The 18584-nt window shown below is 40.4% G+C and overlaps 1 protein-coding gene across 14 annotated transcripts in view; it reads left to right on the top strand.

The window, feature by feature from the left end:
* Positions 1-6375: 6375 nt before the first annotated feature.
* Positions 6376-18584, top strand: part of LOC128690290 (uncharacterized) — a 60206-nt gene continuing 47997 nt past the window's right edge. For 3 of the 14 annotated variants that reach the window (XM_070090505.1, XM_070090516.1, XM_070090515.1), the window contains exons 1-2: positions 6571-6803; positions 11543-11746. In XM_070090505.1, coding sequence (XP_069946606.1) covers positions 11553-11746 — 194 coding nt within the window. In that variant the 5' untranslated portion in view covers positions 6571-6803; positions 11543-11552. The other 11 variants (XM_070090513.1, XM_070090507.1, XM_070090511.1 and 8 more) reach the window with 11 other exon arrangements.

Raw genomic sequence — 18584 nt, forward strand, 5'->3', positions numbered from 1 at the left:
CAATCAAATGAGGCACACAGAAATTTTTTCATAAAAAAATATAATTTATTCCCAATTTTTCCATACAAAGGCAAATGGAGACGTAAACAAACTAGCACTGACCAGTGTTTTAAGTTTGATTAATAAATTCATATTTATACTTTGGTTATATCACATAATTTTTTAAAATGGTTTTGGAGAGGGTGCACAAGTTATTGTTGCATAAAAAAAGTAAATCATTATGTTATCCTAGGTTAAATCTACGTAAAGAAAAAATACTTACTTCTTTCTTTCTTTTGTTTCTTCTTTTTTTGGGTCGCCCTTTCCGGTGGGAGATGGCTAATGTTTTAAAAAAAAAAAAGACACACATTTTCAAGTTATTTATATTTATACTTTGGTTATATCACATAATTTTTTAAAATGGTTTTGGAGAGGGTGCACAAGTTATTGTTGCATAAAAAAAGTAAATCATTATGTTATCCTAGGTTAAATCTATGTAAAGAAAAAATACTTACTTCTTTCTTTCTTTTGTATAATAATAAAAAATTTTTCAAGAAATTTGACTTATTTAAACTTACACAACTTAAAATCAAGAGGAAGCTTATTTTAAGGAAAACACATCAACATTAAAAGGTTGAAGCTGATCAGAAGATGCATTCTCAAGTTATTAACTAAAGACAATTGGACCTACACAGGCCAAACCCAAAAGTGTTTCATCCATTTCTTAAGATACTTCGGCCATTAAAAATTTAAGCCATTCAGAGTGTTTTTAATTTTAATCTAACTGTCTTACGGCACCTAGAGAATGAGAGGTATTCAGGCTTGAGCCAAGGAAGAGGAGAATATGACTAGTTTCTTGTGTCAAAAGCCCCTCATCAGTATAAAAGCATACTAATTATCTAGAGCAAAACCATAATACAGTGGAACCTCGGCTTACGAATGCTCCACCACACGAATTTTTCAGGATACGAACCTTCATTCCGTCGATTTTTTGCTTCTGGATACGAACGAAATTTCAGGATGCGAACTTCCTCATCAAGGGAGGTTCCTTAAATAAATAAATAAATAAAATATTTATTTCTTTGCAAAGATTGCAATGTGCTTACATATAATATGATTGGAGCAAAGAAAGCCACTATCATGCTGAGGCATTTCAGGCAGACTTACCCTAATACTTATAGACTACTTAAGTCTAGATAGGTGAAAAGTGTACTAGTAGTGGTTACCAATGTTTTGCTGATGGTGGTGCCAACTACTGGCTGCCTTTTGAAGTTTCTCCTTACTGTTATTATTATTACTATTATATTGTATTATTATTATTGTTATAATAATAATAATAATAATAAGTAGCAGCAGCAGCAGCAGCAGCCGCCGTCGCCGCCGCCACCGCTGCCACCGCCGCCGCCACCACCACCATCATCATCATCATGGTGAGGGCTCTTGATCTAGGGAATTGGATCTGTGTCCAGGCTCCCACCGAAGCAGGGTGACCCAAAAACAAAGACAATCCCCAAAAAGATAATAATGATAATACATAATAATAATTACGTATAAAAAATAATAACATAATAATAATAATACTATGTACATTTTTTTTTCTCTATCAACAAGTCGGCCGTCTCCCACCGAGGCAGGGTGACCCAAAAAGAAAGAAAATCCCCAAAAAGAAAATGCTTTCATCATCATTCAACACTTTCACCTATGTACTAATGTGTATAATTTAGTTTGACAACACCACCACAATGCTCACAAGTGCACATGTGCTTCGAGAGCTACCCTCGTGGTCCAAGGAATTCTCATGATTTCTTTACGTTTCGTGCAGTTAATTCGCCAGATTTCTTTCTTCTAATCATGGGTCTTAAGAAAGCAAGTGCAAAGGACAGTGCCGAGAAGAAAAAGAGGATAATTTGCATGGAATTAAAGCAAGAAATCATTGATAAGCACAGACCAGGTACGTAATGTAATGAGATAAACATAAAAATTGTACATAGCGACCACTCTCACGACCACAATCCTCCTCCCTCCACCGTCCACATAACGACATATTTTATTCATTCTAGAGTATGTACGTATCAGTTTTCTATGTTATTTATATTGTTTATTATGTCATATTAGATGAATTGTGAGAAATAAATAAGCCGTAGATTTGATATTAGGGTTATTTTGTCATGCCTCCTGAGAGCAGGAATTCAGCTGGAACGAATTAATTGCATTTCACTTAATTTAAATGAGGAAAATTGAGCCAGCATACGAACAAGCCCATGGAACAGATTAAATTCGTGAGCCGAGGTTTCACTGCACTGTATACCTTTCTAAAATTAGCTTTGGTGGACTGGCATCTGCACACTGCACTAACAACAACATTCATAGTAGGATATACTCATCTTGAAATTTTTAGGCTGATCAAAAAAGGCTTTCTAAAGCTATTGCTTGAGAACTGAAATTGGGAATGGTCACTAACAAATTGAGTGGAGGGAAATAGTGCATTGCAAATTTTCCAAGAGCCTTTGCCTAATTATTATTAACCAGGGTTGAAAAGATCAAGGCAATTAGACAAGGTATTCTATAGTTATAAATGAAAGTGTTGATGCACTAATACTGATACCGTAGTGTTAATACACTAGTGTTAATACAAGTATTTACCTATATGTACTCACCTGTATCAGGTTGCAAGGGGCAAGTCACAGCTCCTGGCCCCACCTCTGTGCTGGTCATAAGGTCCACTTTCTCCTGGGTTCAAGAGCCTTGTCATACCTCTTAAAGCAATGCATGGATCCCACCTCTACCACTTCACTCTCCAGATTGTTTCACTTCCTAACAATGCTAAGGCTGAAGAAATACTTCCTAACATCCCTATGACTCATCTGAGTTTTCAATTTCCATCTGTGTCCTCTTGTTCCTATTTCCCATCTCTGAACATTCTGTCCCTATTCACCTTATCAATCTCTCTCAGTATTTTCTGTGTCATTATATCCCCCTAGTTCTCCTGCCCTCTAGTGTCATCAGGATGAACTCCATAACTAGTCAATGCTCTAATGTTAATGCACTAGAAATAATGTTCTAGCATTAATGCACTAGTGCAGATGCAATAGTGCTAATGCCCTGGTGTTAATACTCTGGTGCTAATGCCCTGGTTTTAATGCCATGGTGCTAATGCCCTGGTTTTAATGCTATGGTGCTAATGCCCTGGTTCTAATACCCTGGTGCTAATACCCTGGTGCTAATGCCATAGTGCTAATGCCATGATGCTAATACCCTGGTGCTAATACTCTGGTGCTAACACCCTAGTACTCGCCTAATTGGATTCACCTAATTGTGGTTGCAGGGGTTGAGACTCAGCTCCTGGCCCTGCCTCTTCATTGAACACTACTAGGTCCTCTCTCTCTCCCTGCTCCATGAGCTTTATCATACCTCATCTTTAAGCTATGTATGGTTCCTGCCTCCACTACCTCACTTGCTAGACTATTCCTCTTCCTGACTACTCTATGACTGAAGAAACGTACTTCCTAACACCCTTTGACTCATCTGAGTCTTCAACTCCAAGTGTAACCCTCTGTTTCTGTGTCCCCTCTCTGGAATATCCTGTCCCTGTCCACCTTGTCTATTCCACGCAATATTTTGTATGTCATTATCGTGTCTCCCCTAACCCTCCTGTCCTCCAGTGTCATCAGGCCGATTTCCCTTAACCTTTCTTAATAGGACATTCCCCTTAGCTCTGGAACTAACCTTGTCGCAAATCTTTGCAGTTTCTCTAATTTCTTGACATGCTTGACCCGGTGTGGGTTCCAAATTGGTGCTGCATACTCCAGTATGGGTCTGATGTACACGATGTACAGTGTCTTGAACGATTCCTTACTAAGGTATCGGAACACTATACAGTGGACCCCCGCATAACGATATTATTTCAATCCAGAAGTCTGTTTGGGTGCCGTTATAGACCGAATTTGTTCCCATAAGAAATATTGTGAATTAGATTAGTCCATTTCAGACCCCTAAAAATACACCTACAAAAGCACTTACAAAAATAAACTTACATAATTGGTCGAGTTGGGAGCTGATCGTTATCCGAGGGTCCACTGTACTCAGGTTTGCCAGGCGCCCATATGCTGCAGCAGTTATCTGGTTGATGTGTGCTTCTGGAGATGTGCTTGGTGTTATACACACCCCAAAATCTTTCTCCTTGAGCGAGGTTTGCAGTCTTTGGCCACCTATACTCTGCAGTCTTCTTTGCCCTTCCCTGATCTTCATGACTCTGCATTTGGCGAGTTGAAATTCGAGAAGCCAGTCGTTGAACCAGGTGTCCAGCCTGTCCAGGTCTCTTTGAAGTCCTGCCTGATCCACATCTGATTTAATTCTCCTCATTAACTTCACATCATCTGCAAACAAGGACACTTCTGAGTCTATCTCTTCCATCGTGTCATTCAGTGCTAAAGTCATGGTGCTAATACCCTGGTGCTAGTGCTGTGGTGCTAATTCCCTGGTGCTAATGCCCTGGTGCTAATACCATGGTGCTAATGCCATGATGCTAATACCCTGGTGCTAATGTCCTAGTGCTAATGCCATGATGCTAATACCCTGGTGCTAATACCTGGAGTTTACCTGGACCTTGGTGCTAATGCCATGGTGCTAATACCCTGGTGTTAATACTGTGGTGCTAATGCCCTAGTGCTAAAGCCTTGGTGCTAATACCCTGGTGCTAATGCCATTGTGCTAATACCCTGATGCTAATGGCATGGTGCTAATGCCATGGTGCTAATACCCTGGTGCTAATGGCATGGTGCTAATGACATGGTGCTAATGCCATGGTGCTAATACCCTGGTGCTAATGGCATGGTGCTAATGACATGGTGCTGACATGGTGCTAATACCCTGGTGCTAATGCCATGGTGCTAATGCCATGGTGCTAATACCCTGGTGCTAATACCCTGGTGCTAATGCCATGGTGCTACTACCCTGGTGCTACTACCATGGTGCTAATACCCTGGTGCTAATGCCATGGTGCTAATGCCCTGGTGCTAATGCCATGGTGTTAATGGCCCGGTGCTAATGCCATGGTGTTAATGCCCTGGTGCTAATGCCATGGTGCTAATACCCTGGTACTAATGCCATGGTGCTAATACTCTGGTGCTAATGCCATGGTGTTAATAACCTGGTGCTAATGCCATGGTGCTAGTACCCTGGTGCTAATGCCATGGTGCTAATGCCATGGTGCTAATACCCTGGTGCTAATGCTATGGTGCTAATGACATGGTGCTAATACCCTGGTGCTAATACCCTGGTGCTAATGCCATGGTGCTAATACCCTGGTGCTAATGCCATGGTGCTAATACCCTGGTGCTAATGCCATGGTGCTAATACCCTGGTGCTAATGCCATGGTGCTAATACCCTGGTGCTAATGCCATGGTGCTAATACCCTGGTGCTAATGCCATGGTGCTAATACCCTGGTGCTAATGCCATGGTGCTAATACCCTGGTGCTAATGCCATGGTGCTAATACCCTGGTGCTAATGCCATGGTGCTAATACCCTGGTGCTAATGCCATGGTGCTAATACCCTGGTGCTAATGCCATGGTGCTAATACCCTGGTGCTAATGCCATGGTGCTAATACCCTGGTGCTAATGCCATGGTGCTAATACCCTGGTGCTAATGCCATGGTGCTAATACCCTGGTGCTAATGCCATGGTGCTAATACCCTGGTGCTAATGCCATGGTGCTAATACCCTGGTGCTAATGCCATGGTGCTAATACCCTGGTGCTAATGCCATGGTGCTAATACCCTGGTGCTAATGCCATAGTGCTGAAGGATGAAGTTCTTCCTTCCCTCCATCATATCTTTTCTTTCTTCTATTCCTTTCGTCTTCTTTCTTTTCTATTTCTTCTTTGTCCTCATGTGTTTAATTTCTATTTCTCTTTTTTATTATTTCTAATTCTTTTCATCTTTCTTTTGTTACCTCATTTTCTTCCTTCTATTTATTGGCTTCTAATTTGTTTATTTTTTCTTCACCTACTTGGGTGCTCTGGACGGGGCCAGGAGCTGTAAATCTACCGCTGCAACTACAGATAGGCGAGTACATAGCTCTTCCCCCCCCTTCCTTGCAGATTTTTACTGTAGTGGTGAATATATAATAATGATATATTTTATTTTGACATGTATGCATAGTGTAGTATAATGGTTGATTGTACATGCCAAAAGCTCCTTTATATGCAGAGCATTTAGGCAAACTTAAAATTAAGATTAAAAGGCAATAACAGTACATATGGTCATTAGATGAGTTACAATGAATACAAGAGATTTGAGTAATCTATTAAGTCATGTTGTATTGCTTTAATAAGTCTTGTAGATAAAGCCGGTCACTGACTCTGGTGTAGCGTGAGATTCTGGCTCTGCCGTGGTTCAGATGTGAACTCACTCTGGCTTAATTGGAAAGGATTGTTCCAATTTCTATTTTCGGTGGATCCATGCAACTCCCGCATAAGTTTATTCAGTATTTTGTTTGCCGGGCAGCAGGCTGAATACGGCGGTGCGGGTGGTGGCCATATAATCCCCCAACAAGGAGACGTCAGTACTCTCACGAAATCGTAATGACACGATTGCAAACAAACCATACCACGGGCGGGGATTGAACCCTCTGTGATCGCGGGTTCTATCCCCACCCGTGGTATAGGCGTCAGTAGTTAAGTGCAGAAACTGGTGGGAGTGTGGGCGTCCCTCTCTGCTGGGGCTTGGCAAGGGGTCTACCGGATCTAATTGGAAACTTTTGTTCCTTTTCTCTCATCGCTCAGCCTTGGGTAACAATTTTTCCTCGTACCATCGTGTAAATTGTGAGTTCATTACCTCTGTAACTTGCTCAGCTATCAAAACTTTGGAGTCCAGTCCCTGGACCAATTATGCACCTCTGTAATCTTATGACTACCGCCCACAGGATGGGTATGGGGTGCATAATAAACATATTAAACTAACCATCGAGAAGTCGGGCTCGATACGACTTATGCTGTCAGTGACCCTGATAAACCCAACAAAGAAAGGCGCTGCAGAAACGGGGTATCTCCTCAGATGGCTGTATTTCTCTTTGAAGAGTTTCTCCATTTACAGGGACGGCTTGGCACAAACTTCCTCTCCTCCTACGTGTTCTCCTTTTTATTTATTATTATTATTATTATTTATTTATAAATTTGTGCACACATACGTACTACAGATAAGAGCTTCGCCACTTATACTATGCATAGCCGGGCTGGCTTAAGATTAACTAAGCAATGATGAAGTCATTGCTCACTCGGTCCTAGGCGGGGAGCTCGTCTCCATTCACCAGGCTTTGATTTTCGCCCTTGCTCACCTTCAGACTTTAGCCCGTGGTTCTCTGATTCTCAACCTTCCCTGGCACTTCTGTGTTCGGCCCGTCCACACGTCCTGCCTTTAACCCTACCTCTCCTCAGTGGGAAGAGGTTTGACCCTCCAGACCGTCAGAAGATCCTGGCATGTATCTACGCATTCTTGTCGCTGTATAGCCCTTGTGGCTTAGCGCTTCTTTTTGATTATAATAATAATAATACGCATTCTTGTTGGCTTAGGGCACATTAGAGACATAATACTCACAGTTAATTAGTCATAGAGACATAATACGCACAGTTAATTAGTCATAGAGACATAATACGCACAGTTAATTAGTCATAGAGACACAATATGCACAGTTAATTAGTCATAGAGACATAATACGCACAGTTAATTAGTCAACTTCCTTCCACTTTGGTCGAAATTCTTTTTCCGGGCACTGGAAGGCAGGGTTCGATATGATAAGTTCATTCAGGTACAGGTACCCATAAATAAGTAAGTTTAGTTACATAATGCAAACAATCGTAGACAGGCGATCTTAACTATGTAAGACAAGCCACGGGGAGTGAAAATCTTTAGCTCAATACTTCACACTTCTCAGTGCATCATCAGTTGCATTGCAATATTGCAAGGAAGCAATTGAAGGATTGAGGGGAAGTTTTTCTCAGAGTAGCGCAGCATTGGTTGACATCAGTCACAGTCTCTCTGTGGCTGGTGTCAACCTGGAGAGACTGCAGCTGGTGTCAACCTGGAGAGACTGCGGCTGGTGTCAACCTGGAGAGACTGCAGCTGGTGTCAACCTGGAGAGACTGTGGCTGGTGTCAACCTGGAGAGACTGCAGCTGGTGTCAACCTGGAGAGACTGCAGCTGGTGTCAACCTGGAGAGACTGCAGCTGGTGTCAACCTGGAGAGACTGTGGCTGGTGTCAACCTGGAGAGACTGCAGCTGGTGTCAACCTGGAGAGACTGCGGCTGGTCAACCTGGAGAGACTGCAGCTGGTGTCAACCTGGAGAGACTGCAGCTGGTGTCAACCTGGAGAGACTGCGGCTGGTGTCAACCTGGAGAGACTGCGGCTGGTGTCAACCTGGAGAGACTGCGGCTGGTGTCAACCTGGAGAGACTGCGGCTGGTGTCAACCTGGAGAGACTGCGGCTGGTGTCAACCTGGAGAGACTGCAGCTGGTGTCAACCTGGAGAGACTGCGGCTGGTGTCAGTCAACCTGGAGAGACTGTGGCTGGTGTCAACCTGGAGAGACTGCAGCTGGTGTCAACCTGGAGAGACTGCAGCTGGTGTCAACCTGGAGAGACTGCGGCTGGTGTCAACCTGGAGAGACTGCGGCTGGTGTCAACCTGGAGAGACTGCGGCTGGTGTCAACCTGGAGAGACTGTGGCTGGTGTCAACCTGAAGAGACTGCGGATGGTGTCAACCTGGAGAGACTGCGGCTAGTGTCAACCTGGAGAGACTGTGGCTGGTGTCAACCTGGAGAGACTGCGGCTGGTGTCAACCTGGAGAGACTGCGGCTGGTGTCAACCTGGAGAGACTGCGGCTGGTGTCAACCTGGAGAGACTGCGGCTGGTGTCAACCTGGAGAGACTGCAGCTGGTGTCAACCTGGAGAGACTGAGGCTGGTGTCAACCTGGAGAGACTGCAGCTGGTGTCAACCTGGAGAGACTGCGGCTGGTGTCAACCTGGAGAGACTGCAGCTGGTGTCAACCTGGAGAGACTGCGGCTGGTGTCAACCTACACTGCGCTACTGTGAGAAAAACTTCCCCTCAATCCTTCAGTTGCTGCCCTTGCAACATTGCATAACTCCTGATGACACACTGAAGTGTGAAAGTACTTGAGCTGAAGATTTCCACCCCCATGGCTTGTCTTGCATAGTTACATAAATTATGATACATAGCAGCATATGTATGTGTAGATTACCTAGGATAATCCTAGACAGTCAGACAAAGTTATTTATTTCCACTGTGGTCCTTGAATTTTTTGTTTGTGTAGTATACAATGTAGTTTACATATATTAAAATATTGTTAAGTACAAAGAAAGTCACTAGCATGCATGTGCATTTTAATTAAGATTATTTAGGTATAGGTACACAGAAATACAGTTACACAAATTATCGTACTACTTAAGCAAGTTTATTTTAGGTACAATTATTTATTTATTTATTTATTTATTTATAATTTGAGCACACTTACAGAGGTACAAAAAAAATACAGATGAGAGCAGCATGCCAAAGCCACTTATACTATGCATAGCATTACGGGCTGGCTTAAAATTAACTTAAGATTAACTAAGCAATGATGAAATCAGTGAAAAACATTAATGTAAACTGATTACTATAAAGCACAAGTGAGTATTACAAAGACAGGTCATATGGTTGCATGCATTGTTGTAAATTCAGTAGAATGGAGTATTCTGTTAGGTAGTGTATTTAAAAAATAATAAAGTTAGATTGGGTTTTAGGTTTAACATTTATGTGATATAATTGTGAGAAACATTTAAGATATACAATTTATAAGGTTCAGTTATTCAGTATTTATTTGGTTTTGGGTGAGTAAGTGATCTTTGAGAAGAGACTTGAATTTATAAACAGGTAGTGTTTCTTTTATATTTACAGGTAATGAATTCCAGATTTTAGGGCCTTTTATGTGCATTGAGTTTTTGCATAGCGTGAGATGGACACGAGGAATATCAAAGAGTGATCTGTGCCTTGTGTTATGGTCATGTGTTCTGTTGAGGTTGGCAAGGAGATGTTTGAGGGGAGGGTTAATATCAGAGTTGAGTGTTCTATGTATGTAATAGGTGCAGTAATAAGTATGGATGTTTTGTATGGTGAGTAGGTTGAGTGTATTGAATATTGGTGGAGTGTGCTGCCTGTAGTGAGAATTTGTTATCATTCTAACTGCAGCCTTTTGTTGGGTAATTAGTGGTCTGAGATGGTTACTTGTTGTTGAGCCCCATGCACAAATTCCATAGGTGAGATAGGGGTAAAGCTCTGTTACCAAACTGAATGAAGTAGGTTTTGTCAATGTTTAGTGTAAGTTTGTTAGTACTCATCCAGGTAGATATTTTCTGTAATTCGGTATTTAAAGTATTGGCTAGCGTGACTGGGCTCGGGTGGGAGAAGACGTATGTTGTGTCATCAGCAAATAGTGTGGGTTTGAGTAATTGAGAAGCATTTGGTAGGTCATTTATGTATAGGAGAAAGAGAAGAGGGCCAAGGACACTTCCCTGTGGGACACCAACTGTAATTGGTTGTGCAGAAGAGTTTATGAATTAATTACAATTGCCTTGCACAGTACCTGTGTGTAAATTACCAAGGACAGCCCATAAAAAAAAGTTAAGTTTTTATTTAGGCAATCTATAGGTAATATGAAAAGGATGATAGAACTCCTATATGTACTGCATTATGTAAGATTAACCTCACTTGACTCACGAAATCGTAATGACACTATTGCAAACAAACCATACCACGGACGGGGATAGAACCCGCGATCAGAGAGTCTCAAAACTCGCGGGTTCTATCCCCATCTGTGGTATGGTTAGTTTAACCTCACATAAGCCAGTAAAGCTAATACACTGATATTTCCAAGAGTAAGCAATCAAGGAGGTACATTAGTTAGCTCTCATTCCCCAGGTAGTGTATGACCCTCATGGATGTACCACCTCACTCTGAGTATGGTGATAACAGTAATAACATGCCATTCAAGACTAGTGAACTGCAGTAGTAAATATGGTTATAATAATAACTTTAAATTTTAAAGGGGTGGACAGGTAAACCAGTGGAAGGCCTTAGTCAGATGACCAAAAGGTCTAGCTGTGGGTCATATGACAAAGACCCGCATCAGGAAACATCTGTCATTTTTCTTGACAAATCTTACCTAACCTAAGCAACCTGCAAAGTTAGGTGTTTGTTTACTCCTGGAAATAACTTACCTTGGCTGGGGAAGAGATACATGTAGTTCATTCCATGTTTATTTTGGTCAGCATTCTAAGATGGTGGTGTTATAAATTTTTATTTAGGTGCAAATTTTTTTTATATACAAGTTCTCATGTATTTCCAATTTATATTAAATTCTCTCGTCTGCTCTTGTAGGATTTCCTTAAATCCTACTACCATGGTATACAAAATTAGCATGTATGATGGTACCATTTTACAAAACAAATCTTATGCTCTGTGATTTGATAAGCTACATTTCTTCACAGCCTAATTTAAGTAAAGCTTTCAGATAAAGGAAAATGTGTGCCATGTATGAAGCGTGCAACATTGTTCTTCATAAGTGGACTGAGGCACTTGGTACACTTGGATTCTCAAAAAATGCTCAAACCACTGCCCTACAGTTGTGGGTGATGTATCTCCAGCGTTTGGGAGTGGCATTCATACCAAAAATGACCTTTTTCAAGAACTCTGAAAAATCTGACATTGACAAGAGGTATGTTATTGGCTCTTGTGTTTTTGAAATTGTAACATACTATAGTTTTATTGAGTCAAAGCCTTTGACAGAGATTTTATGTACTTATAATCAGTGCAGGATTTAATAGCTTGGTAAGCATGAAACAGGTATACCTCACTCAATGTTCAGAACTGACTCAGATTTCAGAATTTACAGGAGAAAGATAAATAGGCTCTTAAACACTAAGGGAAATTAACCAAGGTATCAAGAATGAAAATATTTGAACCTAAATCCCCTATAAATATTTTTGAGTAAGTTAGGTTTAAGTTCCAAAATTTATCCAAAATATATTTGGGTAGGTTGGGTTTCAAAATTTATAAGGAAAGGTTGGGCTCCTTATCCAAGAAATAGGCTTGTCCTCCTTTAAGATTGAACCTGATTCCCTCCATTTCTCCAGGTGTTGTATATAATAATAATTCAGAAGGAAAATTTTTGAACCTAAATATACCAACATATTTAACACATCATTTACTTAACTAAATAGTTGGCTGGTGGTGAAATAATATACATTAATTCAATACATTAGTATACTCAGCTAGTTGTATTTAGTAATTGTGGCCAGTGTATTTCGCGGAGGTGTGTGTGTACTTCCGGCGGATACAGATACTTCTGTAAGACTTACGCCCAAGAAAGGTTTTTTTTTATTAGGAATGTGCGTTTCTTTTACAATAATATATGTGTGTGCTGTTTCTTGTACTTACACCTACATGAGTATGGTGTGATAATTTCATGTGCTTTTCTTATATATACTGATAGGAGGCTTGAGTGATGTATAGTGTGCTTGATGGTCTTTCTTTTTTGTTTTTGTCTGTGACGGGTTGCTTCTCCTGTGTCCAACAACGTGTGCGTGTGTGATAATTTATGTATATACTTATTGTTCTCCACAGTGTTATACTATATATATGTATTTTGTCTGTACAAAAAGTTGTATTTGCAGGGGTTGAGTCATATCTTCTTGCAATGCCTTTTATCTCTTATCTACCAACTTTATTGGTCCCTGGTTACCTGGTTTTCATTATACCCACTTTTGAGACTCTGTATGGTGTTTGCCTCCTCCCACCTCATCTGTTTAAATTTTTTATTCACCTTAATATGATGGGTAAAATTCTGTACTTCTTAATGTCCCTGAGGCTTATATCTGTATCTTTAGCTATTATCTATGTCCCCTGTCTTTCCCCTTTCTATACAGAGCTGTGCAGTGTTTAAATGTTTAGCTCTTAGCATGCAGGACACACACAACAGATACCTTGATCATTGCATATTTGTAAGTATTTTTCATTTATTAGTACAGAATATTTTGAACATTGAGTATACAGATAAATAGCTATGGCTGTTGTGTAGTTGATGGGCTTTGGAGTCCATTGAAGAACAGACAGACATCCATTGATAATAAAAATTCATTAAAAATATTGTGAATCACAGATGGTGAGTGGTAAATTATGAGAGTATGGGAAGCAGACACATTTAAATGTATATACAGTACTGTGTAATTATATGTTATTCTTATAAAGCAGAGCTTACAATCATTTTCCCATTCAGTGGGGGGCATCTTCCCTGTCGCCTGATCTCAGATTAGGTCTCTTAGGTTGGAAAGGAAATACGTACTACAGTTGAACCCTGGATTTCGGCCGTAATCCGTTCCAGAAGGTCGGCCTAAATCCAAAAAGGCCAAAAACTGAAGTATTATTTCCCATGACAATTAATGTAAATACAATTAATCCATTCCAGACACCCAAAATTATTAACAAAAAATACATTTTTTAAAGATTAACTATAGTTTTACATACAGAAAGCAATGAGAAATAAATATCAAGCACAAATTTTAATGATAATTGAACATTACATACCTTTATTGAGGACTCTTGTTGGCGTATTGAAGAAGGCGAGGAGGGGAGAGGGAGTTGGGGGGTTATTGTTTGGAAGGGGAATCCCCCTCCATAAGGACTTCAGGTGTCGAGTCCCTATCCGGGGTTACTTCCCTTCTTTGTCTTTTACTGGCACTAGGACCAACTTGAGAATCACTGCACCCCTGTCACACAAAAAAAAAAACTGTCTAGAGAGGTCTGTTTCTGATGTCTCTAAGATTTGCCTGAAGTGGGACAAGGTTGTCACTGAATTCTATCATGTTTCTCACTTTCTTTACCAAAGGGCTGGCAGTAGGAAGTTTCTTTGGACCCATGGTGGCTTATTTTGCAGTCACACTCGATAAACAACCACAAAAAACAATGGATTATAATGAAATGTTTCAATGAATGTGCGGAATGTTACTCACTCACCCAAAGACACAGCCAGACTGACTCACGAGCGTGGCAGAGTGGCGAGCGGACGCATCCAATACGGCCAATTTCTGAGTTGCCGGCTGAAATCCAGGACAGAATTTCGGCCAAAAAAGCAGCCGAAATTGGATTTGGCTGATATCCGCATTGGACAGTATCCAGGGTTCCACTGTACAGCATCACATGAAAAGTATGTGTATAATGAATACTTTAAGTGAAAGTTTGTAAGACTTAACTATCATCTTCTGCACAGCCAATTACAGTTGGTATCTCACAGGGAAGTGTCCTAGGCCCTCTTCTCTTTTTCATATACATAAATGACCTACCAAATGCATTGCAACTACTCAAACCCACACTATTTGCAGATGACACTACATACGTCTACTCCCACCCAAGCCCAGTCATGCTAGCCAATACTGTAAATACTGAATTACAGAAAATATCAACCTGGATGAGGACCAACAAACTTACTCTAAACATTGACAAAACCTACTACATTCAGTTTGGTAACAGAGCTGCAGATGTGTCTCTTAACATAATGATAAATGGATCACCTATCACAAAACTCACAGAGGGAAAATTCCTAGGAATCCACGTTGATAATAGACTCAAATTTCAAACACATATACAACAAATTTCCAAAAAATTTCCAAGACCGTAGGCATACTATCGAAGATACTGTACTATGTTCCACAGTCAGCCCTCCTGGCCCTATATCACTCACTTATTTACCCCTATCTCACCTATGGAATTTGTGTATGGGGCTCAACAACAATAAACCATCTCAGTCCACTAATCACCCAACAAAAGGCTGCAGTCAGAATGATAACAAATTCCCACTACAGACAGCACACTCCACCAATATTCAAAACTCTAAACCTACTCACAATACAAAACATCCATACTTATTACTGCACCTACTACATACATAGAACACTTAACTCTGACATAAACCCTCCCCTCAAACATCTCCTTACCAACCTCAACAGAATACATGACCATAACACAAGACACAGATCACTCTTTGATGTTCCTCATGTCCATCGCACGTTATGCAAAAACTCAGTGCACACAAAAGGCCCTAAAATCTGGAATTCACTACCTGTGAATATAAAAGAAACACTGTCTGTTTATAAATTCAAGTCTCTTCTCAAAAATCACTTACTCACCCACAACTAAATAAATACTGAATAATTGTATCTCATAAATTGTATCTCATATATGTCAACCTGTGACCCAATCAAACTTTGTTACTATTTAACTTCATTACCTAACAGAATACTCCATTCTACTGATTACACAGCAACACAGTAAATGACCATATAACCTGTCTTTGTAATACTCATTTGTACTAAATTATTATCTGTTTTACAATAATTTTTGTACCACTGAATATATCATTGCTTAGTTAATCTTAAGTTAATTTTAAGCCTGCCTGTAATGCTATGCATTCAAGTGGCTTTGGCATGCTGCATTTAACTATATTTTTTTGTACTTCACTGTATCATGTTCAAATTAATAAATAAATAAATAAATAAATCTTAGATGGTCATGAGACAAAGAGAACATCATCAATTCTGCAAGAGTGCCAAAAAATTAACTTGCTTCCATTTCACACTCATTTGACAAAATGGTAGATTGGAAAGGAAATATTGCAGAATTAAGAACCAATAAGCTCTGCTAAAATGAATCCAAACAAATCAAAATAATGTAATGTTCTTGCTCTTAAATATTATTAGCTAAATTTAGACTAATCTCAAATAGGTTGGATAACTTTTATTAAGAGTAAAAGGTAGATGGGATACAAGGAGAATAGAAGCATCAGGGAAGAGAGAGGTGAAGGTTTATAAACTAAAAGAGGAGGCAGTTAGGGTAAGATATAAACAGCTATTGGAGGATAGATGGGCTAATGAGAGCATAGGCAATGGGGTCGAAGAGGTATGGGGTAGGTTTAAAAATGTAGTGTTAGAGTGTTCAGCAGAAGTTTGTGGTTACAGGAAAGTGGGTGCAGGAGGGAAGAGGAGCGATTGGTGGAATGATGATGTAAAGAGAGTAGTAAGGGAGAAAAAGTTAGCATATGAGAAGTTTTTACAAAGTAGAAGTGATGCAAGGAGGGAAGAGTATATGGAGAAAAAGAGAGAAGTTAAGAGAGTGGTGAAGCAATGTAAAAAGAGAGCAAATGAGAGAGTGGGTGAGATGTTATCAACAAATTTTGTTGAAAATAAGAAAAAGTTTTGGAGTGAGATTAACAAGTTAAGAAAGCCTAGAGAACAAATGGATTTGTCAGTTAAAAATAGGAGAGGAGAGTTATTAAATGGAGAGTTAGAGGTATTGGGAAGATGGAAGGAATATTTTGAGGAATTGTTAAATGTTGATGAAGATAGGGAAGCTGTGATTTCGTGTATAGGGCAAGGAGGAATAACATCTTGTGGGAGTGAGGAAGAGCCAGTTGTGAGTGTGGGGGAAGTTCGTGAGGCAGTAGGTAAAATGAAAGGGGGTAAGGCAGCCGGGATTGATGGGATAAAGATAGAAATGTTAAAAGCAGGTGGGGATATAGTTTTGGAGTGGTTGGTGCAATTATTTAATAAATGTATGGAAGAGGGTAAGGTACCTAGGGATTGGCAGAGAGCATGCATAGTTCCTTTGTATAAAGGCAAAGGGGATAAAAGAGAGTGCAAAAATTATAGGGGGATAAGTCTGTTGAGTGTACCTGGTAAAGTGTATGGTAGAGTTATAATTGAAAGAATTAAGAGTAAGACGGAGAATAGGATAGCAGATGAACAAGGAGGCTTTAGGAAAGGTAGGGGGTGTGTGGACCAGGTGTTTACAGTGAAACATATAAGTGAACAGTATTTAGATAAGGCTAAAGAGGTCTTTGTGGCATTTATGGATTTGGAAAAGGCGTATGACAGGGTGGATAGGGGGGCAATGTGGCAGATGTTGCAAGTGTATGGTGTAGGAGGTAGGTTACTGAAAGCAGTGAAGAGTTTTTACGAGGATAGTGAGGCTCAAGTTAGAGTATGTAGGAAAGAGGGAAATTTTTTCCCAGTAAAAGTAGGCCTTAGACAAGGATGTGTGATGTCACCGTGGTTGTTTAATATATTTATAGATGGGGTTGTAAGAGAAGTAAATGCGAGGGTCTTGGCAAGAGGCGTGGAGTTAAAAGATAAAGAATCACACACAAAGTGGGAGTTGTCACAGCTGCTCTTTGCTGATGACACTGTGCTCTTGGGAGATTCTGAAGAGAAGTTGCAGAGATTGGTGGATGAATTTGGTAGGGTGTGCAAAAGAAGAAAATTAAAGGTGAATACAGGAAAGAGTAAGGTTATGAGGATAACAAAAAGATTAGGTGATGAAAGATTGAATATCAGATTGGAGGGAGAGAGTATGGAGGAGGTGAACGTATTCAGATATTTGGGAGTGGACGTGTCAGCGGATGGGTCTATGAAAGATGAGGTGAATCATAGAATTGATGAGGGAAAAAGAGTGAGTGGTGCACTTAGGAGTCTGTGGAGACAAAGAACTTTGTCCTTGGAGGCAAAGAGGGGAATGTATGAGAGTATAGTTTTACCAACGCTCTTATATGGGTGTGAAGCGTGGGTGATGAATGTTGCAGCGAGGAGAAGGCTGGAGGCAGTGGAGATGTCATGTCTGAGAGCAATGTGTGGTGTGAATATAATGCAGAGAATTCGTAGTTTGGAAGTTAGGAGGAGGTGCGGGATTACCAAAACTGTTGTCCAGAGGGCTGAGGAAGGGTTGTTGAGGTGGTTCGGACATGTAGAGAGAATGGAGCGAAACAGAATGACTTCAAGAGTATATCAGTCTGTAGTGGAAGGAAGGCGGGGTAGGGGTCGGCCTAGGAAGGGTTGGAGGGAGGGGGTAAAGGAGGTTTTGTGTGCGAGGGGCTTGGACTTCCAGCAGGCATGCGTGAGCGTGTTTGATAGGAGTGAATGGAGACAAATGGTTTTTAATACTTGACGTGCTGTTGGAGTGTGAGCAAAGTAACATTTATGAAGGGATTCAGGGAAACCGGCAGGCCGGACTTGAGTCCTGGAGATGGGAAGTACAGTGCCTGCACTCTGAAGGAGGGGTGTTAATGTTGCAGTTTAAAAACTGTAGTGTAAAGCACCCTTCTGGCAAGACAGTGATGGAGTGAATGATGGTGAAAGTTTTTCTTTTTCGGGCCACCCTGCCTTGGTGGGAATCGGCCGGTGTGATAATAAAAATAATAAAACTTTTATTATATTAATCTTAGCAAGGTTAGGTTGCCGAGTTAGCTTTAGTCCAAAATAAAAAAAAAAATGTATATTTTTTTTTTTTTTTTTTTTTTCAACAAGTCGGCCGTCTCCCAAAATGTATATGTACAGTATAAACAAAAATATAAAGTATCTGTCAATGAACAGATAAAAATGAAGCAGTTTACTTTAAGAGTATGTATTTTCCCGAGTTACACCTTCAAGGGAAAGAAGTGGGTGTCTTGATCCTGGTGAAAGGCTCTTGACCTGAGAAATTGGAGCTACTCCCTCCTTCCTTAGATCAAA

The sequence above is a fragment of the Cherax quadricarinatus genome, chromosome 32 (genome assembly GCF_038502225.1).
Source record: "Cherax quadricarinatus isolate ZL_2023a chromosome 32, ASM3850222v1, whole genome shotgun sequence".
NCBI classification, from domain to species: domain Eukaryota; kingdom Metazoa; phylum Arthropoda; class Malacostraca; order Decapoda; family Parastacidae; genus Cherax; species Cherax quadricarinatus.